Source organism: Ranitomeya variabilis, chromosome 7 (assembly GCF_051348905.1).
Source record: "Ranitomeya variabilis isolate aRanVar5 chromosome 7, aRanVar5.hap1, whole genome shotgun sequence".
NCBI classification, from domain to species: Eukaryota; Metazoa; Chordata; class Amphibia; order Anura; family Dendrobatidae; genus Ranitomeya; species Ranitomeya variabilis.
The window spans coordinates 240,375,179-240,402,846 of NC_135238.1; the positions used below are offsets into that span (position 1 = coordinate 240,375,179).

At 51.7% G+C, this 27,668-nt stretch overlaps 1 protein-coding gene across 4 annotated transcripts in view; it reads right to left on the reverse strand.

The window, feature by feature from the left end:
- The window catches only part of SEMA5B (semaphorin 5B), a 257,209-nt gene that overhangs the window by 60,151 nt on the left and 169,390 nt on the right, over positions 1 to 27,668 (reverse strand). For all 4 annotated transcript variants that reach the window (XM_077273308.1, XM_077273307.1, XM_077273306.1 and 1 more), the window contains 6 exons: positions 17,703 to 17,801; positions 9,941 to 10,154; positions 9,435 to 9,720; positions 7,740 to 7,875; positions 5,969 to 6,176; positions 4,203 to 4,410 (listed from right to left, as the gene is read on the reverse strand). In XM_077273308.1, coding sequence (XP_077129423.1) covers positions 4,203 to 4,410; positions 5,969 to 6,176; positions 7,740 to 7,875; positions 9,435 to 9,720; positions 9,941 to 10,154; positions 17,703 to 17,801 — 1,151 coding nt within the window. The remainder of the gene's footprint in view (positions 1 to 4,202; positions 4,411 to 5,968; positions 6,177 to 7,739; positions 7,876 to 9,434; positions 9,721 to 9,940; positions 10,155 to 17,702; positions 17,802 to 27,668) is intronic.

The following is a 27,668-nucleotide window of genomic DNA, read 5'->3' on the forward strand; positions in this document are numbered from 1 at the left end:
CACTGTGTGCAGCCTTTCTCCTCTGCAGTCACTGTGTGCAGCCTCTTTCTCCTTTGCAGTCACTGTGTGCAGCCTTTCTCCTCTGCAGTCACTGTGTGCAGCCTCTTTCTTCTCTGCAGTCACTGTGTGCAGCCTTTCTCCTCTGCAGTCACTGTGTGCAGCCTTTCTCCTCTGCAGTCACTGTGTGCAGCCTCTTTCTCCTTTGCAGTCACTGTGTGCAGCCTCTTTCTCCTTTGCAGTCACTGTGTGCAGCCTTTCTCCTCTGCAGTCACTGTGTGCAGCCTCTTTCTCCTTTGCAGTCACTGTGTGCAGCCTTTCTCCTCTGCAGTCACTGTGTGCAGCCTCTTTCTTCTCTGCAGTCACTGTGTGCAGCCTTTCTCCTCTGCAGTCACTGTGTGCAGCCTTTCTCCTCTGCAGTCACTGTGTGCAGCCTTTCTCCTCTGCAGTCACTGTGTGCAGCCTTTCTCCTTTGCAGTCACTGTGTGCAGCCTCTTTCTTCTCTGCAGTCACTGTGTGCAGTGGATGCAGCGGTAACAGTGAGCAATGTCAGCCATGCTTGCTATGATGCCATGCAGTCCTGGCCTCTCTCTTCACGGCCCCCGGCGCTCTGCCTCCACGGTTCCCCAGGAATGTGTTAATCCCCCGGCGTCTTGGTAATGTGCAGCGCAGACCAGGCGGTACAATAAAGCAGAATGTAGTCGCTCTCCAGCGGAGCGTCGCTCTCCAGTCCTGCGCCAACCTCACCAGCACCCCTCCCCCGTGACGAGCGCGCCGTTTGCCGGTTGATGGACTGATGTATAAAGTTCTTCTTGGAGAAGAGGCCATTTTATCACTTTAATGACACGAGAGAAAACATCCAGCGACTGCGAGCGCTCCACAAAACTGTGTCCGTAAATCAGGCCGCGATGTCTCCCTGCTGCGCAGGACAAAGTGCCGGGACAGCCGGGGATGGAAACGCCAAAATATCATAAACCAGGGAGCGGCCGCTTTATATCCGCCGTTAAACGTTTACAAGCAGAAGTGATGGCAATATAAAGACAATGCCGAGAGCAAGGGCAGCGGCGACAGCCCGAGGGCAGCGGCATCCGCCGGGACAGCGCCCCATAAATCACACTACATTTATAGGGTGGCACAATGACCCCCATCACCCGGCGGGCCGAACAACGCCGGCACTGGATCCGCCAGAGAAGAATCACCAGATCCCCCTAACCCTACGACAGCTGTTCTCCGCACTTATTTGCATCTTCCCTGCGGTGATTTGCGTCATAGAGCGGGCACAGGTGCCAGGTCCTTGTATTAGGGCCAGGGTACAGAGCGGGCACAGGTGCCAGGTCCTTGTACCAGGGCCAGGGTGCAGAGCGGGCACAGGTGCCAGGTCCTTGTACCAGGGCCAGGGTGCAGAGCGGGCACAGGTGCCAGGTCCTTGTACCAGGGCCAGGGTGCAGAGCGGGCACAGGTGCCAGGTCCTTGTACCAGGGCCAGGGTGCAGAGCGGGCACAGGTGCCAGGTCCTTGTACCAGGGTGCAGAGCGGGCACAGGTGTCAGGTCATTGGGCAGAGGGCTTTCTGCGCGGCTCATAGAGATGAACAGGGTCTGTATGTGCTTTGGCCATTGGCCCCAGGATATTCCAGCTACCAATATATGAAGCTGTGCGAGTGACAACGTATAACCAGATGGCAATTGTATCTAAGCCTGACAGTACTGGTGAGAAGAGTATCTAAGACTGACAACACAAACAACAGTGTATCACCAGGTGACAGCGCAGCCGGCAGTGTATCACCAGGTGACAGCGCAGCCGGCAGTGTATCACCAGGTGACAGCGCAGCCGGCAGTGTATCACCAGGTGACCGCGCAGCCGGCAGTGTATCACCAGGTGACAGCGCAGCCGGCAGTGTATCACCAGGTGACAGCGCAGCCGGCAGTGTATCACCAGGTGACAGCGCAGCAGGCAGTGTATCACCAGGTGACAGCGCAGCCGGCAGTGTATCACCAGGTGACAGCGCAGCCGGCAGTGTATCACCAGGTGACAGCGCAGCCGGCAGTGTATCACCAGGTGACAGCGCAGCAGGCAGTGTATCACCAGGTGACAGCGCAGCCGGCAGTGTATCACCAGGTGACCGCGCAGCCGGCAGTGTTTCACCAGGTGACAGCGCAGCCGGCAGTGTATCACCAGGTGACAGCGCAGCCGGCAGTGTATCACCAGGTGACAGCGCAGCCGGCAGTGTATCACCAGGTGACAGCGCAGCCGGCAGTGTATCACCAGGTGACAGCGCAGCCGGCAGTGTATCACCAGGTGACAGCGCAGCCGGCAGTGTATCACCAGGTGACAGCGCAGCCGGCAGTGTATCACCAGGTGACAGCGCAGCCGGCAGTGTATCACCAGGTGACAGCGCAGCCGGCAGTGTATCACCAGGTGACAGCGCAGCCGGCAGTGTATCACCAGGTGACAGCGCAGCAGGCAGTGTATCACCAGGTGACAGCGCAGCCGGCAGTGTATCACCAGGTGACAGCGCAGCCGGCAGTGTATCACCAGGTGACAGCGCAGCCGGCAGTGTATCACCAGGTGACAGCGCAGCCGGCAGTGTATCACCAGGTGACAGCGCAGCAGGCAGTGTATCACCAGGTGACAGCGCAGCCGGCAGTGTATCACCAGGTGACAGCGCAGCCGGCAGTGTATCACCAGGTGACAGCGCAGCCGGCAGTGTATCACCAGGTGACAGCGCAGCCGGCAGTGTATCACCAGGTGACAGCGCAGCCGGCAGTGTATCACCAGGTGACAGCGCAGCAGGCAGTGTATCACCAGGTGACAGCGCAGCCGGCAGTGTATCACCAGGTGACCGCGCAGCCGGCAGTGTATCACCAGGTGACCGCGCAGCCGGCAGTGTATCACCAGGTGACAGCGCAGCCGGCAGTGTATCACCAGGTGACAGCGCAGCCGGCAGTGTATCACCAGGTGACAGCGCAGCCGGCAGTGTATCACCAGGTGACAGCGCAGCCGGCAGTGTATCACCAGGTGACAGCGCAGCCGGCAGTGTATCACCAGGTGACAGCGCAGCCGGCAGTGTATCACCAGGTGACAGCGCAGCCGGCAGTGTATCACCAGGTGACAGCGCAGCCGGCAGTGTATCACCAGGTGACAGCGCAGCCGGCAGTGTATCACCAGGTGACAGCGCAGCCGGCAGTGTATCACCAGGTGACAGCGCAGCAGGCAGTGTATCACCAGGTGACAGCGCAGCCGGCAGTGTATCACCAGGTGACAGCGCAGCCGGCAGTGTATCACCAGGCGACAGCGCAGCCGGCAGTGTATCACCAGGTGACAGCGCAGCCGGTAGTGTATCACCAGGCGACAGCGCAGCCGGCAGTTTTTTCACCAGGTGACAGCGCAGCCGGCAGTGTATCACCAGGTGACAGCGCAGCCGGCAGTGTATCACCAGGTGACAGCGCAGCCGGCAGTGTATCACCAGGTGACAGCGCAGCCGGCAGTGTATTACCAGGTGACAGCGCAGCCGGCAGTGTATCACCAGGTGACAGCGCAGCCGGCAGTGTATCACCAGGTGACAGCGCAGCCGGCAGTGTATCACCAGGTGACAGCGCAGTATGTCTCGCCGCCTGTCTGCAGCGCTCCGCACGGAGTGTCGTTTCCTGTAAGTCGCTGCGCTCCGGCCGTCTCAGGCTCGGCAGCGCCACACTTCGCTCCATAGATGGATTGTCGATCGCTGCAGAAAAGGTGATAAAATTATCTGGAATCTGAGAAGACAAAGGATTCATCTGCGGAGCAGCGCGGAGGTAACGCACACCGCAACTGACCGCTAGCATGGGGACACGGATGTCAGACGGGGGTAATGGAGCAGCGGACCCCCCAACCCACGTAATACAGGGTGAATGCTCTCATCCGCTGCGCTCTCCTGCAACCGGCGCAGCGCTCCTTACACCGTACAGCCTCCGGAGGGCGCGCAGCCGCCGCCTGCTGTAGATGCACATTATACCCCACGCTGCTCCGATGTGCGCATGTGGCGCAGCACAACCAGCCCGGGCGCCATCCAGACCATCAGCAATGGCTACATAGTCACCCAGCGGGGCAGGAAAAAGAGAAATAGAGATCACTCACACTACTACCCGCAGCAGGCACTACTACCCCCAGCAGGCACTACTACCTCCAGCACACAACTAGCTCCAGCAGACACATTCACCCCATCACTTACCCCTCGGCCCGGTACATGGTGCATCGCTCCAGGGGAACCTTCAGGACGCCATTGTTCAGTCCCACGAATAGGGAGCGGTTGCTGTGCAGGATCTGCAGGCTGAGGATCGGCTGCTGCTGGCCGCTCGGGAGGATGTGCATCTCCTCCAGGTAACAGCTCCGCAGGCTGCGATTTGCAGTGGACAGAGCCTTGAGGATGGTGCCGCGTTCTGCGGAGCAAAAGAAGACACTCAACAAATCAACAAAGGCCAAAGAAACCCAGAAATAAGACAGGAGCCTGTAATCTACAGACTCTAGACCCATATACCTGACGGCAGCCTGTAATCTACAGACTCTAGACCCATATACCTGACGGCAGCCTGTAATCTACAGACTCTAGACCCATATACCTGACGGCAGCCTGTAATCTACAGACTCTAGACCCATATACCTGACGGCAGCCTGTAATCTACAGACTCTAGACCCATATACCTGACGGCAGCCTGTAATCTACAGACTCTAGACCCATATACCTGACGGCAGCCTGTAATCTACAGACTCTAGACCCATATACCTGACGGCAGCCTGTAATCTACAGACTATGGACCCATATACCTGACGGCAGCCTGTAATCTACAGACTCTAGACCCATATACCTGACGGCAGCCTGTAATCTACAGACTCCAGACCCATATACCTGACGGCAGCCTGTAATCTACAGACTCTAGACCCATATACTTGACGGCAGCCTGTAATCTACAGACTATGGACCCATATACCTGACGGCAGCCTGTAATCTACAGACTCTAGACCCATATACCTGACGGCAGCCTGTAATCTACAGACTCCAGACCCATATACCTGACGGCAGCCTGTAATCTACAGACTCCAGACCCATATACCTGACGGCAGCCTGTAATCTACAGACTCCAGACCCATATACCTGACGGCAGCCTGTAATCTACAGACTATGGACCCATATACCTGACGGCAGCCTATAATCTACAGACTCTAGACCCATATACCTGACGGCAGCCTATAATCTACAGACTCTAGACCCATATACCTGACGGCAGCCTGTAATCTACAAACTCTAGACCCATATACCTGACGGCAGCCTGTAATCTACAGACTCTAGACCCATATACCTGACGGCAGCCTGTAATCTACAGACTCTAGACCCATATACCTGACGGCAGCCTGTAATCTACAGACTCTAGACCCATATACCTGACGGCAGCCTGTAATCTACAAACTCTAGACCCATATACCTGACGGCAGCCTGTAATCTACAGACTCTAGACCCATATACCTGACGGCAGCCTGTAATCTACAGACTCCAGACCCATATACCTGACGGCAGCCTTTAATCTACAGACTCTAGACCCATATACCTGACGACAGCCTGTAATCTACAGACTCTAGACCCATATACCTGACGGCAGCCTGTAATCTACAGACTATGGACCCATATACCTGACGGCAGCCTGTAATCTACAGACTCTAGACCCATATACCTGACGGCAGCCTGTAATCTACAGACTCTAGACCCATATACCTGACGGCAGCCTGTAATCTACAGAATGTAGACCCATATACCTGACGGCAGCCTGTAATCTACAGACTCCAGACCCATATACCTGACGGCAGCCTGTAATCTACAGACTCTAGACCCATATACCTGACGGCAGCCTGTACTCCGCAGCGCTCTGTATACACAGATTTACCCTCCCTTGTACTTTGGGGGTGTCATTAGATGAGCCGTTATGATTATCAGCAGCGACGTACCAGTCCCGATATACATGACGTGATACAGCGTGTCCTTCCCCTGCACAATATCCACCACCAGCTTGGAGAAGCGCACGCTGTCCTGCGTCACCAGAGGGTCCACGGACACCGGCTGCACCACGTCGTTCATCAGGAAGAGACGCTGAGCGTCCTGCAGGCTGCGCTCCGTCAGGTTCTCATTGGGGCTGTCATCATTCAGGATCCCGCACTGGGAGACACGGAGGATCAGATACAGGATTAGATACACGTCTCAGCAGAAAGTATCACACAGGAGAGGATTAGATACACAGCTCGGCAGACAGTATCACACAAGATAGGATTAGATACATGGCTCAGCAGTATCACATATGGCTTAGATACACAGCTCAGCAGTTAGTATCACACAGGATGGGATTAGATACACAGCTCAGCAGACAATATCACACAGGATAGGATTAGATACACGGCTCAGGAGACTATCACACAGCACAGGATTAGATACACAGCTCAGCAGTCAGTATCACACAGGATAGGATTAGATACACAGCTCAGCAGTCAGTATCACACAGGATAGGATTAGATACACGGTTTAGCAGACAGTATCACACAGGATAGGATTAGATACACAGCTCAGCAGCCAGTATCACAAATGGCTTAGATACACAGCTCAGCAGCCAGTATCACACAGGATAGGATTAGATACACAGCTCAGCAGTCAGTATCACAAATGGCTTAGATACACAGCTCAGCAGACAGTATCACACAGGATAGGATTAGATACATGGCTCAGCAGTTAGTATCACACAGGATAGGATTAGATACACGGTTTAGCAGACAGTATCACACAGGATAGGATTAGATACACAGCTCAGCAGCCAGTATCACAAATGGCTTAGATACACAGCTCAGCAGCCAGTATCACACAGGATAGGATTAGATACACAGCTCAGCAGTCAGTATCACAAATGGCTTAGATACACAGCTCAGCAGACAGTATCACACAGGATAGGATTAGATACATGGCTCAGCAGTCAGTATCACATATGGCTTAGATACACAGCTCAGCAGTTAGTATCACACAGGATAGGATTAGATACACAGCTCAGCAGTCAGTATCACACAGGATAGGATTAGATACACGGCTCAGCAGTCAGTATCACATATGGCTTAGATACACAGCTCAGCAGTTAGTATCACACAGGATAGGATTAGATACACAGCTCAGCAGTCAGTATCACACAGGATAGGATTAGATACACGGCTCAGCAGTCAGTATCACATATGGCTTAGATACACAGCTCAGCAGTTAGTATCACACAGGATAGGATTAGATACACAGCTCAGCAGTCGGTATCACACAGGATAGGATTAGATACACGGTTTAGCAGACAGTATCACACAGGATAGGATTAGATACACAGCTCAGCAGCCAGTATCACACAGGATAGGATTAGATACACAGCTCAGCAGTCAGTATCACACAGGATAGGATTAGATACACGGTTTAGCAGACAGTATCACACAGGATAGGATTAGATACACAGCTCAGCAGCCAGTATCACACAGGATAGGATTAGATACACAGCTCAGCAGCCAGTATCACACAGGATAGGATTAGATACACGGCTCAGCAGCCAGTATCACACAGGATAGGATTAGATACACAGCTCAGCAGCCAGTATCACACAGGATAGGATTAGATACACAGCTCAGTAGTCAGTATCACACATGGCTTAGATACATGCCGTCCGGGGCACATCACTTCTGATTGGACAGTAGCACACCGGCTCACCTGAAAGTTGGGTATGGGGTTGAGTGTCGGCAGCCAGGCGGAGCGCGGGTTCTCCTGGTACCTGAAGGGGCCGTTGAAGGCCTGAGTGATGGCGCTGAGGTTGAAGGCGCACACCGCGGAGGCAGCAATGCTATTTCTGCAAATCGAGAGATAATAAAACCGCAATCACTGACATAATTCTGCTCCGATCATCACCAGATGTGAACAGGTGACGGCGGTGACTGAAGGTTTCCAAGCAGCATCCAGCAGAATTAAGAGCGCAGCTCTGGCTGTGACTGGAGCGTAACACAAGGTAAGTCGGGATTACGGCCTCGCACTGCAGCTTATGTCCTTCGCTCTTCACTTTGAGTCGTCTTCTGAGCTGACGATCTGGAATGAAGGACGACTCTGGGACTGCGCAGAAAATGGAGGATTTATTGCCGTTAGAACCGCGATGTGTAACGCCGAGCTCAGAGGGATGAGCGACAGCTCTGAAGCCTCACAATAGTGACCCCCGCAGCAGACACTGCACCAAGTGCCGCTCGCCACCTGGATCATGTGACTGCGCCGGCGAAAAACAGAGGACGACGGTGCGATCACTTCACACCAGAGCGGGGCGCACAAACTTATCTACAAGTGGACAACCCCTGACTGGACGAGCGGCGGCAACAACGGACAGCTCAGCGGAGCAGCCCCGACCTTACAGTCCCCGCACCCCTAACACACCGAATCCTCCGGAGCTGCGCTCCAATACAGGGGCAGGCGGCTGCCTCACACAGCTGCAGCTGTCACAATGTGTCGGTGCAGGTAATGCGTCATCATGGCTGCTGCATTGTGCTCAGGTTCAAACATTGTAACGAACCGTCAGCTGTGACAGCAGGAATTCATCAGAACGGGCTTCCCACTTCTTGATGGCAGCGAGAATATTTCCATTCAATGACAGCAAGCAGAAGTATTGAGCAAATGTAACACAAAGTCTTACAAAAAGTAGCAGAACTTGTGGGAGTGACTGGAGGCGCGGCGCGGCTCCTCCAGGGGTCACCTAATCGGGGTCCCCACCATCAACCGGGAGTTACACACAAGTTTAGAAAAGCCCTTTAAAAATTAACCCTTTGGCTGATGGTAAATAAAACAAAGGCTCTGCAGCAGTCATGGCGGTGCAGCCCCCATCTTCCACCCTAGCCCCCCGACATTTACGGAGTCCGTATCATAATGGCCTCCGCAGTTTCCCGGGACATCTCCCTCCGCCGCGCCGTGCACACGAGGTGGAGGCCAATATTCCAGGATCGGGGGGGACACTATGAGGGCTGGCGGGGGGCTACGTGCACAATTCTCATTACTCGCATTATTTCTAGTGTTTTATTAAAGCTGCTTCACATTATCACCCGGCGCCCGATTCTCCCGACACATCACATGCGCGGAGTATAATGAGCGCCGCTCCACGCCGTAAACCTTAATGCATCATTACGGCCCCCGGCACAATCTGGAACACTTTCTTGTGCCGCTCGGAACAAGTTTCCGGCTCGGGATTCTCAGATTTACATTCACAGAACAGAGAAGACGCAAAGGCGGAGCGCAGCCGCGAGGCGAAACCGCGAGAAACGCCGCAGAGCCCACAGTCCGGCCATCGATACAAAGTATTTCAGTGGGCGACTCCTCCCTTCCCTCCCTGCAGGACATCCTGAGACTTGTAGTCCCCCAGCGGCCATTACTCACACATTGGTGGTGAAGACCCCGTAGATGAGGTCCTGCTCCTGGAGGAGGAAGGTGCTCTGCAGCTCGTTGTAGTAGAAGGGGACCTCTCCGGAGCGCGAGCAGTTCAGTCTCGCCTTCATGAACGTCGTCCACGTGTCCTCCAGTAAGAAGCGCCCCCCAAAGTCGTTCTTGCAGACCCGGGCCACGCGCGAGTACACCGTCTTCCCACAATCGTGCTCCACCGCGTTCTCCCGGAAGAAGAAAAACGTGAACAGACCAATGTCGTAGGCGGCCACAAAATTGGGTTCTGCGAAAGAAGAGAGAACCGGTTGTGAGAGACTGACACATTGGAACAAAACTGCTGCAGTCTTTAATTACAGCACACACAACGCATCACACACAGATGTGGCAGGTTCTGTTACATAGGACTGCATGTATCATCTACATTATCTACACTGACACAACCTCAGCTCTGCTACATCTGCGCTGCGTCCTACACACTGCACCAAACCCGCCCCGCTGCTCACCATTCAGCCACTTGGAGTTGTACTGGGCGGTGCGGAGAGGGGGGATAGTGCCCAGGCTGCGGTAGATGGCCGGGTCACGCCCGGAGAAGTCTATGACGGTGGCGGCGTACAGTTCGCCGCGGGCGGTGATGACGGCGGTGGAGTTGTGACGCGGATCGTAGGGGCAGCGAGCGACCCCATTGATCTTCTCGATGACGCGGCTGATGTTCCCGACCTGAAATACAAAGCAAAAAACTCTTCAGATGCAGCACGAAGGGGTTAAATAGGTCGGAGGCTGCACAGCGAGACCCCAGGGACCCTCCATGATTGGGGCCGTGCAGTCCCATAAAGCCCCCATGACTGTGGGACTAAACGCTGCACATGTCCCCCGCCCGCTGAGCTCTGCTGGTTCGGGGTCCGACAGTTCACAATCAATGTCCTGTGTGATTGGCACAATTCATCGCCCTCACATTGACCCACCAGAGCCCCCCGGGGTCAGCGCTGCACGGCCAGGACAACGGTGGAAATAATCCCCTCCACTAATAGAGAACCTGAGACCTGTGCAGACTGTGGGGGCTGCTGAGGACTTGGGGGGTCTTCTCAGAGGGTCTCAACTACACCTTATTACTGATCTGTTTAAAGAACAAGAAGCAAATAAATGGAAGCAGATGTGCGGGGGGCTCCGCAGACTTCACTGGTCCCAGTGCTGGGTGCTCCGCAGGCTTCACTGGTCCCAGTACTGGGGGCTCCGCAGACTTCACTGGTCTCAGCGCTGGGTCTCTGAAGACTTCACTGGTCCCAGTACTGAGGGCTAAGCAGACTTCAATGGTCCCAGTACTGGGGGCTCCACAGACTTCACTGGTCCCAGTACTGGGGGCTCCGCAGACTTCACTGGTCCCAGTGCTGGGTGCTCCGCAGGCTTCACTGGTCCCAGTACTGAGGGCTCCGCAGACTTCACTGGTCCCAGTATAGGGGGCTCCACAGACTTCACTGGTCCCAGTACTGGGGGCTCCACAGACTTCACTGGTCCCAGTACTGGGGGCTCCACAGACTTCACTGGTCCCAGTACTGGGGGCTCCACAGACTTCACTGGTCCCAGTACTGGGGGCTCCACAGACTTCACTGGTCCCAGTACTGGGGGCTCCGCAGACTTCACTGGTCCCAGTACTGGGGGCTCCACAGACTTCACTGGCCCCAGTACTGGGGGCTCCACAGACTTCACTGGTTCCAGTACTGGGGGCTCCCCAGACTCCACTGGTCCCAGTACTAGGGGCTCCCCAGACTTCACTGGTCCCAGTATTGGGGGCTCCGCAGACTTCACTGGTCCCAGTACTAGAGGCTCCGCAGACTTCACTGGTCCCAGTACTGGAGGCTTCGCAGACTTCACTGGTCCCAGTACTGGGGGCTCCTGTTATGATCCGGTGACCTTGGAGCCGCATGAAAACTTTCTCTGGAGTCGGTAGAACCTGTACTGACCGCAAATCCTGAACTAACACCGCAACTAGAAGTAGCCGTGGGGTGTGCCTAACAAACCCTAGACACCTCGACACAGCCGGAGGACTAAATAACCCTATAGGTGGAAATAGGAATGCTATCTTGCCTCAGAGCAGACCCCCAAAGGATAGGCAGCCCCCCACGAATAATGACTGTGAGTAGGAGAAGAATAGACACACGCAGGTAGAAAACAGGATTTAGCAAAAGAGGCCACTCTAGCTAAATAGGAAAGGATAGGACAGATTACTAGGCGGTCAGTATTAAAACCCTTCCAAAAATATCCACAACAGATAATGCAAAAAGTTCCACAATCTAACTAAAGACATGGAATGTATATCTGCCACTCCAGAGAATCCAACAAGACTGAGAAAATACTGACACAATCTAAGCTGGACAAGAAAACACAAAGAAGAGCACTGAATTGTGAAACACACAGCATGTGTGCCACAGGAAAAAAAAAACCAGACACTTATCTTTGCTGATTTGGCAGAAAGACAGGAGGAACCAGGCAGAGATCCAACACCTCCCAACAACAATTGACAACTGGCAAGGACTAATGAATCCTGCACACCTAAATACCCCAGTCAGAACTGCAATCAGCAGACACACCTGACCAGGACTGCAACTCAGGGGCAACTGCATTACCACCTACTACCACCGGAGGGAACACAAAAGCAGAATTCACAACAGTACCCTCCCCTTGAGGAGGGGTCACCGAACCCTCACCAGCGCCCCCAGGCCGATCAGGACGAGCCAGATGAAAGGCACGGACCAGATCAGCAGCATGGACATCAGAAGCAAAAACCCAAGAATTATCCTCCTGGCCATAACCCTTCCATTTGACAAGGTACTGAAGCCTCCGCCTCGAAAAACGAGAATCCAAAATCTTCTCAACCACATACTCCAACTCCCCATCAACCAAAACAGGGGCCGGAGGATCAACAGAGGGAATAACGGGCACCACATATTTCCGCAATAAAGATCTATGGAAGACATTATGGATGGCAAAAGAGGCCGGAAGGGCCAAACGAAAAGACACCGGATTGATAATCTCAGAAATCCTATAAGGACCAATAAACCGAGGCTTAAACTTAGGGGAAGAGACCTTCATAGGAACATGACGGGAAGACAACCAGACCAAATCCCCAACCCGAAGCCGGGAACCAACACACCGACGACGGTTAGCAAAACGTTGAGCCTCCTCCTGAGACAACACCAAATTGTCCACCACATGAGCCCAAATCTGCTGCAACCTGTCAACCACAGAGTCCACCCCAGGACAATCAGAAGGCTCAACCTGCCCAGAAGAAAAACGAGGATGAAAACCAAAATTACAAAAAAAAGGCGAAACCAAAGTAGCCGAACTAGCCCGATTATTAATGGCAAACTCGGCCAATGGCAAGAAAGCCACCCAATCATCCTGATCAGCAGACACAAAGCATCTCAAATAAGTCTCCAAAGTCTGATTAGTTCGCTCGGTTTGGCCATTTGTCTGAGGATGAAATGCAGAAGAAAAAGACAAATCAATGCCCAGCCTAGCACAAAAGGCTCGCCAAAACCTAGAAACAAACTGGCAACCTCTGTCAGACACAATATTCTCCGGAATACCATGCAAACGAACCACATGCTGAAAAAACAACGGAACCAAATCAGAAGAGGAAGGCAATTTAGGCAAAGGTACCAAATGGACCATCTTAGAAAACCGGTCACAAACCACCCAGATAACCGACATCCTCTGGGAAACCGGAAGATCTGAAATAAAATCCATAGAAATATGCGTCCAAGGCCTCTCAGGGACCGGCAATGGCAAAAGTAACCCACTAGCGTGGGAACAGCAAGGCTTGGCCCGTGCACAAGTCCCACAGGACTGCACAAAAGAACGCACATCACGTGACAAAGAAGGCCACCAAAAGGACCTACCAACCAAGTCTCTGGTACCAAAAATACCAGGATGGCCAGCCAACACAGAACAGTGAACCTCAGAAATCACTCTACTAGTCCATCTGTCAGGAACAAACAATTTCCCCACAGGACAGCGGTCAGGTCTATCAGCCTGAAATTCCTGAAGAACCCGCTGTAAATCAGGGGAGATGGCAGAAAGAATCACCCCTTCCTTCAGAATGCCGACCGGCTCAAATACCTCAGGAGAATCAGGCAAGAAACTCCTAGAGAGGGCATCAGCCTTAACATTCTTAGATCCCGGAAGATACGAGACCACAAAATCAAAACGGGAAAAGAAAAGGGACCATCGAGCCTGTCTAGGATTCAGCCGTCTGGCAGACTCGAGGTAAATCAAATTCTTATGATCGGTCAAGACCACAATACGGTGCTTAGCTCCCTCAAGCCAATGTCGCCACTCCTCAAACGCCCACTTCATAGCCAACAACTCCCGATTGCCGACATCATAATTGCGTTCAGCAGGCGAAAACTTGCGGGAGAAGAAGGCACACGGTTTCATCAAGGAACCCACAGGATCCCTCTGAGACAAAACGGCCCCTGCCCCAATCTCAGAAGCATCAATCTCAACCTGAAACGGAAGAGAAACATCCGGCTGGCGCAACACCGGGGCAGAAGTAAATCGGCGTTTAAGCTCCTGAAAGGCAGAAACATCCGCAGAAGACCAATTCGTAACATCAGCGCCTTATTTCGTCAAATCAGTCAGGGGTTTAACCACACTGGAGAAGTTAGCAATGAACCGGCGATAAAAATTTGCAAAACCCAAAAATTTCTGAAGGCTCTTCACGGATGTGGGTTGAATCCAATCATTAATGGCCTGAACCTTAACCGGATCCATTTCTATAGATGAGGGAGAAAAAATAAAGCCCAAAAAAGAAACCTTCTGCACCCCAAAGAGACACTTAGACCCCTTCACAAACAGAGCATTATCACGAAGGATCTGAAATACCATCCTGACCTGTTTCACATGAGACTCCCAATCATCGGAAAAAATCAAAATATCGTCCAAATATACAATCAAGAATTTATCAATATAATTCCGGAAGATATCGTGCATGAAGGATTGAAAAACAGATGGAGCATTAGAGAGCCCGAATGGCATCACAAGGTATTCAAAATGGCCTTCGAGCGTATTAAACTCAGTTTTCCATTCATCACCCTGCTTAATACGAACAAGATTATATGCCCCCCGAAGGTCAATCTTAGTAAACCAACTAGCCCCCTTAATCCTAGCAAACAAATCAGAAAGCAAAGGTAAAGGGTATTGGAACTTGACCGTGATCTTATTCAAGAGGCGATAATCAATACAAGGTCTCAAGGAGCCATCCTTCTTGGCAAAAAAAAAAAAACCTGCTCCTAACGGTGAAGAAGCTGGCCGAATATGCCCTTTCTCCAAAGACTCCTTAATATACGGTAACTCCGCATGGCGGTATGTTCAGGCACAGACAGGTTGAAAAGTCGGCCCTTAGGGAACTTACAGCCTGGAATCAAGTCAATCGCACAATCACAGTCCCTATGCGGTGGAAGGGAACTGGACTTGGGCTCATCGAATACATCCTGAAAATCAGACAAAAACTCTGGAATTTCAGAAGTGGAAGAAGAGGAGATTGACATCACAGGAACGTCATTATGAACCCCCTGACAACCCCAACTAGTCACAGACATAGACTTCCAATCCAACACAGGATTATGTACCTGCAACCACGGAAAACCCAGCACGATAGCATCATGCAAATTATGCAACACCAGAAAACGACAATCTTCCTGATGGGCTGGCGCCATGCGCATGGTCACCTGTGTCCAAAACTGGGGTTTATTTTTAGCCAAAGGTGTAGCATCAATGCCCCTTAAAGGAATAGGGTTCTGCAAAGACTGCAAGGGGAAACCACAACGTCTGGCAAACTCAAAATCCATTAAGTTCAAGGCGGCGCCTGAATCCACAAACGCCATGACAGAAAATGATGATAATGAGCAGATCAGGGGCACAGATAACAGAAATTTAGGTTGTACAGTACTGATGGTAAATGAACTAGCGATCCTCTTTGTACGCTTAGGGCAGACTGAAATGACATGAGAAGCATCGCCACAATAAGAACACAACCTATTCTGACGTCTCAATCCTTGTTGTTCTGTTCTAGACAAAATCCTATCACACTGCATTGGCTCAGGAATTGGCTCTGAGGACGACGCCACAGCGCGCAAAGTTCTGCGCTCCCGCAAGCGCCGATCAATCTGAATGGCCAGAGACAGAATCACTCAGACCGGAAGGCGTGGGAAACCCCACCATAACATCTTTAACGGATTCAGAAAGACCCTTTCTGAAAATTGCAGCCAAAGCATCATCATTCCATTTAGTCAACACAGACCATTTTCTAAATTTCTGACAATACAATTCTGCTGCCTCTTGACCCTGAGACAGGGCCAACAAGGTCTTCTCCGCTTGATCCACAGAATTTGGTTCATCATATAATAATCCTAAAGCCTGAAAAAAGGAATCTACATTAAGCAAGGCCGGATTCCCAGATTCCAGGGAAAATGCCCAATCCTGTGGATCGCCACGCAGCAGGGAGATGACAATTTTAACCTGCTGAATGGAATCACCGGAGGAACGAGGCTTCAGAGCAAAAAACAGTTTACAGTTGTTTTTAAAACCCAAAAATTTGGACCTATCACCAAAAAACAAATCAGGAGTAGGAATCTTAGGCTCTAAAACCGGAGTCTGAACAATATAATCAGAAATATCCTGTACCCTAGCAGCAAGCTGGTCTACACGAGAAGCTAATTCCTGAACATCCATGCTGGGACAAGACTCCTCAGCCACCCATAGATAAAGAGGGAAGAAAAGACAAAACAGGCTACAGAAAAAAAAATGTCTCAACACCTTTCTTCCCTTCTTCTGAGATGCATTTAACTCATTACGGGCCAGTTGTACTGTTATGATCCGGTGACCTTGGAGCCGCATGAAAACTTTCTCTGGAGTCGGTGGAACCTGTACTGACCGCAGATCCTGAACTAACACCGCAACTAGAAGTAGCCGTGGGGTGTGCCTAACAAACCCTAGACACCTCGACACAGCCAGAGGACTAAATACCCCTATAGATGGAAATAGGAATGCTATCTTGCCTCAGAGCAGACCCCCAAAGGATAGGCAGCCCCCCACGAATAATGACTGTGAGTAGGAGAAGAATAGACACACGCAGGTAGAAAACAGGATTTAGCAAAAGAGGCCACTCTAGCTAAATAGGAAAGGATAGGACAGATTACTAGGCGGTCAGTATTAAAACCCTTCCAAAAATATCCACAACAGATAATACAAAAAGTTCCACAATCTAACTAAAGACATGGAATGTATATTATTATTATTATTATTATTATTTATTGTTATAGCGCCATTTATTCCATGGCGCTTTACATGTGAGGAGGGGTATACATAATAAAAACAAGTACAATAATCTTGAACAATACAAGTCATAACTGGTACAGGAGGAGTGAGGACCCTGCCCGCGAGGGCTCACAATCTACAAGGGATGGGTGAGAATACAGTAGGTGAGGATAGAGCTATATCTGCCACTCCAGAGAATCCAACAAGACTGAGAAAATACTGACACAATCTAAGCTGGACAAGAAAACACAAAGAATAGCACTGAATTGTGAAGCACATAGCATGTGTGCCACAGGAAAAAAAAACCAGACACTTATCTTTGCTGATTTGGCAGAAAGACAGGAGGAACCAAGCAGAGGTCCACACCTCCCAACAACAATTGACAACTGGCAAGGACTAATGAATCCTGCACACCTAAATACCCCCTTCAGAACTGCAATCAGCAGACACACCTGACCAGGACTGCAACCCAGGGACAACTGCATTACCACCTACTACCACCGGAGGGAACACAAAAGCAGAATTCACAACAGGCTCCCCAGACTTCACTGGTCCCTGTATTGGGGGCTCCACAGACTTCACTGGTCCCAGTACTGAGGGCTCCACAGACTTCACTGGCCCCAGTACTGGGGTCTCCGCAGACTTCACTGGTCCCAGTATTCGGGGCTCCACAGACTTCACTGGTCCCAGTATCGGGGGCTCCGCAGACTTCACTGGTCCCAGTACTGGGGGCTCCGCAGACTTCACTGGTCCCAGTACTGGGGGCTCCGCAGACTTCACTGGTCCCAGTACTGGGGGCTCTGCAGCCTTTACTGGTCCCAGTGCACAGTGAACTCACAGTGCCGGAGTTTTGCCCCAGATGCGCTGCAGGGCGAGGAATAGTCAGTAGAAGTGAAGTAAACGGCGTAACCCGTATGACTTGTACTGGGGTCACCCGCACATGTCACCTACCTGGCGGCTCGTGCACACGGGGGAGAAGGCGTTAGTCCCACAGGTGAAAACTCTTTTCCCGGTCACAATCAGGACACGAACGTAATTTTGACATTCCTCCTGCAACACAAAGACCCCGAAAGTGAGAAGAACATCAATGGGGACCCTCAGCATCGGCCTATAGCGCAGTGTGAGCTCAGCCTTACAGCCACAGGAAATGGATTATATGTGATTCCAATATAAAGTAGCGAGTATTTGTAACACAAACAGGAAATGACACAAGGTTTTCTTATATTAACCCCTTCCCGACCTCGGCCGTACTAGTACTGCGCATGCCGTGTCTCCCCCTTTGATGCTTACTCCGGCGGTGAGCCCACATCCAAGCCGCAACATGTCAGCTGACATGTGCCTGCAATAGCGGCGGTTAGAATCGCGATCCACCCGCCGCTATTAACTAGTTCAATGCCGCTGTCAAATGCTGACAGCAGCATTTAACAAGCGCTTCTGGCCATCGGGCCGGAAATGTGAGCACCGCTGACCCCCATCACGTGATCGGGGGGTCAGTGATGTGTCGGCATGACAACCAGAGGTCTCCTTGAGACCTCTATGGTTGTTGATGCCAGCTTGCTGTGAGCGCCACCCTGTGGTCGGCACTCATAGCAATGCAGTAAATCTACTACATAGGGGCAATCTGATGATCGCTGCTATGTAGCTGAGCCGATCGAGTTGTGCCAGCTTCTAGTCTCCCATGGAGACTATTGAAGCATGGCAAAAGTTTAAAAAAAAGTTTTAAAAAATATGAAAAAAATATATAAACATTTAAATCATCCCCCTTTCACCCCATTCAAAATAAAACAATAAAAAAAATCAAACCTACACATATTTGGTATCGCCGCGTTCAGAATCGCCCGATCTATCAACAAAAATAAAGGATTAACCTTATAGTTAAACGGCGTAGCAATAAAAAAATTCAAACCGCCAGAATTACGTTTTTGGTCGCTGCGACATTGCATTAAAATGCAATAACGGGCGATCAAAAGAACATATCTGCACAAAATTGGTATCATTAAAAACGTCAGCTCGGCACGCAAAAAATAAGCCCTCATGCGACCTGAGATCATGAAAAATGGAGACGCTACGGGTATCAGAAAATTGCGCAATTAAAAAAAAACATTTTTAGCAAAGTTTGGAATTTTTTTCACCACTTAGATAAAAAAGAACCTACACATGTTTGGTGTCTGGAGAATCATAATGGCTTGTCAGATTTAGCATTTAGTAATCCTAGCAAAAAAGCCAAAAAAAAACAAGTGTGGGATTGCATTTTTTTTTTTGCAATTTCACCGCACTTGGGCAAGGTCTTGAAGGGATTAAAAATATAAATCTCAGAATTGTGAGGTGCATTAGTATTCAGCCCCCTGTAGTCTGATGCCCCTAAATAAAATCCTGGGTGACCAATCGCCTGCATTAGTCACATAATTAGCACATTGTGACCGCCTGGGTGTGATTTCCTCTCAGTATAACTACAGCTGTGCTGTGAAGGCCTCAGAGGTTTGTGTGAGAACATTAAGATCAAACAGCATCATGAAAACCAAGGAGCCCACCAGACAGGTCAGGGATAAAGTTGTGGAGAAGAGGGAAGCAGGGTTAGGTTATAAAAAAATAGCCCAAGCTCAGTCACCATCTAGACCTAAATCTCAGAGATTCTGTGACAAGTTGTGAAAATTACTGATCAGACGTCTCCATCCAATGTCACGGAGCGAGAGCGAGGGGGCAAAGAAGAAGGGGCAAAATGTCACCTCTAGATGTGCAAAGCTGGAGAGACAGACCCCAAAAGACTGCAGCAGAGAAAGGTGGAGAGACAGACCCCAAAAGACTGCAGAGAAAGGTGGGAGAGACAGACCCCAAGAGACTGCAGAGAAAGGAGGAGAGACAGACCCCAAAAGACTGCAGAGAAAGGTGGGAGAGACAGACCCCAAAAGACTGCAGAGAAAGGTGGGAGAGACAGACCCCAAAAGACTGCAGAGAAAGGTGGGAGAGACAGACCCCAAAAGACTGCAGAGCAAGGTGGAGAGACAGACCCCAAAAGACTGCAGCAGAGAAAGGTGGAGAGACAGACCCCAAAAGACTGCAGCAGAGAAAGGTGGGAGAGACAGACCCCAAAAGACTGCAGAGAAAGGTGGGTGAGACAGACCCCAAAAGACTGCAGAGCAAGGTGGAGAGACAGACCCCAAAAGACTGCAGCAGAGAAAGGTGGGAGAGACAGACCCCAAAAGACTGCAGAGAAAGGAGGAGAGACAGACCCCGAAAGACTGCAGAGAAAGGTGGGTGAGACAGACCCCAAAAGACTGCAGAGCAAGGTGGAGAGACAGACCCCAAAAGACTGCAGCAGAGAAAGGTGGGAGACAGACCCCAAAAGACTACAGAGAAAGGTGGCAGAGACAGACCCCAAAAGACTGCAGAGAAAGGTGGAGAGACAGACCCCAAAAGACTACAGAGAAAGGTGGCAGAGACAGACCCCAAAAGACTGCAGAGAAAGGTGGCAGAGACAGACCCCACTGCAGCAGTAACTGAAGAGAAAGGTGGTCCTATAAAATACTGACTCAGGGGGCTGAATAGAAATGCACCTGACAATGTTCAGATTTATATTTGTAATATATTTAGTAACATTGTATCATTTCTTTACACGTCACGGACACTTGTTACTTTGTGTTTGTATCACAGAAAATCCCAGTAACATCCATGTACTGTACGTTTGTGGGTGAAAGTGACAAAATGTGGAAAAGTTCACGGGGTATGAAGACTTTTTCAAGGCGCTGTAAACTCCAGACATTACACCATATGTGGCAGTTATCGGCGTTGCCCCCTTCCGGGCTGTATATGGGGGGTCTTACATGGAGATGAGCGGATCCTGCAGAGGCCGAGCAGGGAACCTCCACACAAGCCGGAATCCCTGAATAACCAACATTCTGTAACATCTCTGTTTGCCGTCAGTGAATGGGAACTTTCTCAATAAAATTCAAGCTGAAAACATCAGTTCCAAATCTCTTCTCCGGGCTGCACACCACCACATGTAACCTGCACTGATACACTGTGACAGATCCTCAGCACCGGATGATATGGGCAGATTTGTGATGACGATCTGCTCCGCTCACGAAGGATCATCTGCAGTTGTACAGCTATTAGAATCTAAACAAGAATGGCCACATTCACTGACAGCAAGCAGAGGTGCTAGAAGTCTTACTGACTGCGGAGGAGGGCAGCTCCGGGTGACATTTTTTTGCCATTTCTGGAAAGGGAAAAGGAATCGCAGTCACGCAAAGACTGAAAATGGCGGAGTTTCTTCCAGACGTGCGCCATTGTTTGCTGCAGCATAACGGCACTGCTGGACGCCAGCGGCGAAGAAGAGAGAAGCGTCCACACCCGGGCAGGTCCCTGCGCATGGCGCCAGCTTGATGAATGCGCCCCGTGTGCACCGGTCTGTGCCGGGGTCGCCGCCTCCGTTGACGTCTGCAGCATTTCTCGCTCTTCGCACTTTCTCGCCGGCGACAATTTATTTTTCCTGTATTTCTCGCCACTTTCCAGGGAGCGCGACAATTAAACGGTTCACTGACGCCTAAACTGTAGTCAGGCAGAACAATTAATTACCGCTCCGCCGCGCCGACCCGCGGGTTTATAGATGGGACGCGAGGATGCTGGATACCGCTGACGGGCGGAGGAGATGAACGCTGGGCACCGCTGCACGTACACAATAATCGCCCCAAATTGTGACCCTTATTAGATGGGAAAGGCCCAAATCTCGGCCACCTGACGACTCCCGAAAATATCAGAAAATGGAAATGAATCCCTGACTCATCGTTTTCTACAAGACCCGGCTGCCGGGTGGCCACCATCACTGCGGCCACTGAGGCGGAGACCCTGCTGAGCTACAGGGCCGGCCAGCACTGCCCCCTGTCCTGCCGGGGTCAGTCCTCACTGCTCCTCTCACATTCTATTCATGAACCAGGAAGCTCAGGATTAGCAGAGTATTGCTTTCTGATAGAATAGGTCATAAGACATTGATTGTTGGGGGTTCTCCCGCTAAGACCCTCAAAAGGGACTGGCATAAGTGTTATCCACAATGAGACACCAGCAAGTACAACTCCATTAAGAAAAGAAATTAAGGTGGCGATATCAGGCGGCAGAGTCTGATGGACGCCGGTTATCACAGCTCTTGTCCCCGCTGGATGCCCGGTTATCACAGCTCTTGCCCCCGCTAGATGCCCGGTTATCACAGCTCTTGCCCCTGCTGGATGCCCGGTTATCACAGCTCTTGCCCCCGCTGGACGCTCGGTTATCACAGCTCTTGCCCCCACTGGATGCCCGGTTATCACAGCTCTTGCCCCTGCTGGATGCCCGGTTATCACAGCTCTTGCCCCCACTGGATGCCCGGTTATCACAGCTCTTGCCCCCGCTGGACGCCCGGTTATCACAGCTCTTGCCCCCGCTGGATGCCCGGTTATCACAGCTCTTGCCCCCGCTAGATGCCCGGTTATCACAGCTCTTGCCCCCGCTGGACGCTCGGTTATCACAGCTCTTGCCCCCACTGGATGCCCGGTTATCACAGCTCTTGCCCCCGCTGGACGCCGGTTATCACAGCTCTTGACCCCGCTGGATGCCCGGTTATCACAGCTCTTGCCCCCGCTGGATGCCCGGTTATCACAGCTCTTGCCCCCGCTGGACACGCAGTTATCACAGCTCTTGCCCCCGCTGGACGCCGGTTATCACAGCTCTTGACCCCGCTGGATGCCCGGTTATCACAGCTCTTGCCCCCACTGGATGCCCGGTTATCACAGCTCTTGCCCCCGCTGGATGCCCGGTTATCACAGCTCTTGCCCCCACTGGATGCCCGGTTATCACAGCTCTTGCCCCCGCTGGACGCCCGGTTATCACAGCTCTTGCCCCCGCTGGATGCCCGGTTATCACAGCTCTTGCCCCCGCTGGATGCCCGGTTATCACAGCTCTTGCCCCCGCTGGACGCTCGGTTATCACAGCTCTTGCCCCCACTGGATGCCCGGTTATCACAGCTCTTGCCCCTGCTGGATGCCCGGTTATCACAGCTCTTGCCCCCACTGGATGCCCGGTTATCACAGCTCTTGCCCCCGCTGGACGCCCGGTTATCACAGCTCTTGCCCCCGCTGGATGCCCGGTTATCACAGCTCTTGCCCCCACTGGACACGCAGTTATCACAGCTCTTGCCCCCGCTGGACGCCGGTTATCACAGCTCTTGACCCCGCTGGATGCCCGGTTATCACAGCTCTTGCCCCCGCTGGTTATCACAGGATGGGGGCGATGTTATAAGGCTTTATATTTCCCCAGATATGCCCGGATCAGACCTCACCCGGCACCGATCCGATCGCAATGCGCCATGTACTCTGATAATGGGGCATTCGCAGCATGAGCCCCCATCATGGAGCAGATCCGAGACTTCTAATTCTTGGCTTGTGATCGCTTCCAATAAACTGAAACATTCAATATTTACATCCAGAGGCTAGAAACTCGCATTGACCGAACACTTCTCACAGCTGAAGGTTTGTTACAGTTGTATCCAGCCTCAACCATCCTCTGGAGGCAACGAGCCAGACTCCAGACTGATACCTTACTGCACTGATACACTGTAACAAAGTGTCAGGACAGGACGGAGATTTGTGTTCATATCATAAAAGATTACTTAGAGTGATACATTGTAACGAAACCTCAGCGTCATGAACAGGGCTTGGATGTGTTGTTCTTATTTACTGACAGCAAGCAGAGATCTAGAAAATGGTGAAGTAAAACACAAAGCGGGAAAGTCTCAGGACATTTTCCCAAAGTCGCACATTCTATGTGTAACGCCTCAACGACGCTCCTGTGACTTTTAATAAGTGGGTGTGGTTTGTTATGCAAATAAAGTGGTCGCTAAGTTTATTAATTTAGGACTTTTTAAGAAGAAAACACGTTTCATTGTTGATTCCGTGAAGGTGGAAAAAGAAAGAGGAAAATCATCTCCAGACAGAGGAAAAGAAGCGGCAAATCCACCAATCGGCAGCGCAGCCACAAGCGAAATGGACAACTCAGCCCCTCGCTCTGAAGACCCCGAGAGTTAGATCGTTAGGACTTTATTGCACTTAGTTCCAGGAAGGTTTCGCTTCTCTCCTGGGATCCACCGCTGCGAGTGGTCAGCAGGGAGACAAACTGCAGCTCCATGTCCGGGGACGAGGGGGCGCTACAGAGAACAGCGGACGTTACGGAGGGGTCCGGAATCACACGGAAGCTTCTGCATTCTGCAGGAGCAGCGCCACCATTGTCTGTGGCCACGTCCGGTATTACTCGAGGAGCTGATGACTCGCTTTGTCTTTATCTGCGGCAATAATGGGGCCAAACACAAGAAAAGGACGAGGCAGAATAAACAGCAATATCTGAGGCAGGGAGTTAATAACGCCTCTAATGCTGATGTACGAGCGCTCCAGGCGCGGCGGCGAGGAGCGGACACAAGGCGGCGCTCCAGAGCTCCGTGCACCAGGGATCTGGTCAGCGCTTCCTCCGCTCCTTTGTTGAAGCTGGAGATGGCTCACCGTTGTTTCTTAAAGGAGACTGACCCACAGAAAGAAAAACGGAAGCGGCAGGAAAATTCCTACACTGGCGCTAACGAATCCGAGCGCGAGATGTGGCCCCTTCTCTGGACATCACTGACCAAAGAGACACAGAACTGATACATTGTAACAAATCAGGACTGGAGGGGATTGTGCTGCTGATGTTACATGAATTGTCCACACTGATACATTGCAACAAACACTCAGCTGTGAGCGGAATCCCTAGGATAGACGTCATCCCACCAGGGGGCACCGCTTGGTACTTTGGGTTGTGCCCATGATGGTCCTGCAGATCCGCTCCCACAACCACCGCTGATGGGTGGAAGGTCGGACCACTGATACTGACGGCCCATCCTAAAAAGAAGTCACTACTGTGAAAGGTGTGGACACATCCCTCATAGGCCTCGTTCCCACGGCGAGCATGTCCCCCCAGTATTGGTCCCCAGCAGCGGGTGATGGATGCAGATTTGAAAGTAAAACTACTGATGTAAAACACTGAACGTGTGAACGTGGCCCACGAGTGTATTAGCGAGGATGTTCCCAGTCACTGACAGCAAGCAGAGATTGTAACAATGGAAACCAAGTATAACTGCGACCGAGGCGTCAGATATAAATAGGTTGCTGTATGGTGGATGTGATGGATCCGCAGGTGACTGCTCGCAGAGCCCCCCGTGCCCGCCCCGACCCTGCAGCGAGCACCATTATTAAAGTGTTTTATGCAACAGTTGCTCTTGTCTGCAATTACATCGCACAATAAAGCAGAGGTGGCTGCGGTCCAGAAACGGCAGAAACAATGTCACGAAGCCTCAAATTATAGATCTCAGCCAGCAGCTTCTCAGGACCCCGGTGATAAGCGGCACTGAGGGGGCTGCACCCAGAGCTGGAGCACGTCCAATACCGCCATTAACTCCTCTGCTGCTGCACAGTGTACAGTGCGATGCTCTGCAGACGCTGATCGCTCCGGTGTAGGGAGGTCAGATATCTGCAGCACAGTGTACAGTGCAATGCTCTGCAGACACTGATGGCTCGGGTGTAGGGAGGTCAGATATCTGCAGCAAAGTATATAGTGCAATGCTCTGCAGACGCTGATGGCTCGGGTGTAGGGAGGTGAGATATCTGCAGCAAAGTATATAGTGCAATGCTCTGCAGACGCTCATCGCTCCGGGTGTAGGGAGGTCAGATATCTGCAGCACAGTACATAGTGCAATGCTCTGCAGACACTGATCGCTCCGGGTGCAGGGAGGTGAGATATCTGCAGCACAGTATATAGTGCAATGCTCTGCAGACGCTGATCGCTCCGGGTGTAGGGAGGTCAGATATCTGCTGCACAGTATATAGTGCAATGCTCTGCAGACGCTGATCGCTCCGGGTGTAGGGAGGTCAGATATCTGCAGCACAGTATATAGTGCAATGCTCTGCAGACGCTGATCGCTCGGGTGTAGGGAGGTCAGATATCTGCAGCACAGTATATAGTGCAATGCTCTGCAGACGCTGATCGCTCCGGGTGTAGGGAGTTCAGATATCTGCAGCACAGTACATAGTGCAATGCTCTGCAGACGCTGATCGCTCAGGTGTAGGGAGGTGAGATATCTGCAGCACAGTATATAGTGCAATGCTCTGCAGACGCTGATCGCTCCGGGTGTAGGAAGGTCAGATATCTGCAGCACAGTATATAGTGCAATGCTCTGCAGACGCTGATCGCTCCGTGTGTAGGGAGGTCAGATATCTGCAGCACAGTATATAGTGCAATGCTCTGCAGACGCTGATCGCTCGGGTGTAGGGAGTTCAGATATCTGCAGCACAGTATATAGTGCAATGCTCTGCAGACGCTGATCGCTCCGGGTGTAGGGAGGTCAGATATCTGCAGCACAGTACATAGTGCAATGCTCTGCAGACGCTGATCGCTCGGGTGTAGGGAGGTCAGATATCTGCAGCACAGTACATAGTGCAATGCTCTGCAGACGCTGATCGCTCCGGGTGTAGGGAGGTCAGATATCTGCAGCACAGTATATAGTGCAATGCTCTGCAGACGCTGATCGCTCCGGGTGTAGGGAGGTCAGATATCTGCAGCACAGTATATAGTGCAATGCTCTGCAGACTCTGATCGCTCCAGGTGTAGGGAGGTCAGATATCTGCAGCACAGTATATAGTGCAATGCTCTGCAGACGCTGATCGCTCCGGGTGTAGGGAGGTGAGAAATCTGCAGCACAGTATATAGTGCAATGCTCTGCAGACGCTGATCGCTCCGGGTGTAGGGAGGTCAGATATCTGCAGCACAGTACATAGTGCAATGCTCTGCAGACGCTGATCGCTCAGGTGTAGGGAGGTGAGATATCTGCAGCACAGTATATAGTGCAATGCTCTGCAGACGCTGATCGCTCCGGGTGTAGGAAGGTCAGATATCTGCAGCACAGTATATAGTGCAATGCTCTGCAGACGCTGATCGCTCCGGGTGTAGGGAGGTCAGATATCTGCAGCACAGTATATAGTGCAATGCTCTGCAGACGCTGATCGCTCGGGTGTAGGGAGGTCAGATATCTGCAGCACAGTATATAGTGCAATGCTCTGCAGACGCTGATCGCTCGGGTGTAGGGAGGTCAGATATCTGCAGCACAGTATATAGTGCAATGCTCTGCAGACGCTGATCGCTCGGGTGTAGGGAGGTCAGATATCTGCAGCACAGTACATAGTGCAATGCTCTGCAGACGCTGATCGCTCCGGGTGTAGGGAGGTCAGATATCTGCAGCACAGTATATAGTGCAATGCTCTGCAGACGCTGATCACTCGGGTGTAGGGAGGTCAGATATCTGCAGCACAGTATATAGTGCAATGCTCTGCAGACGCTGATCGCTCCGGGTGCAGGGAGGTGAGAAATCTGCAGCACAGTATATAGTGCAATGCTCTGCAGACGCTGATCGCTCCGGGTGCAGGGAGGTGAGAAATCTGCAGCACAGTATATAGTGCAATGCTCTGCAGACGCTGATCGCTCCGGGTGTAGGGAGGTCAGATATCTGCAGCACAGTATATAGTGCAATGCTCTGCAGACGCTGATCGCTCCGGGTGCAGGGAGGTGAGAAATCTGCAGCACAGTATATAGTGCAATGCTCTGCAGACGCTGATCGCTCCGGGTGTAGGGAGGTCAGATATCTGCAGCACAGTATATAGTGCAATGCTCTGCAGACGCTGATCGCTCCGGGTGTAGGGAGGTGAGATATCTGCAGCACAGTATATAGTGCAATGCTCTGCAGACGCTGATCGCTCGGGTGTAGGGAGGTCAGATATCTGCAGCACAGTATATAGTGCAATGCTCTGCAGACACTGATCGCTCCGGGTGTAGGGAGGTGAGATATCTGCAGCACAGTATATAGTGCAATGCTCT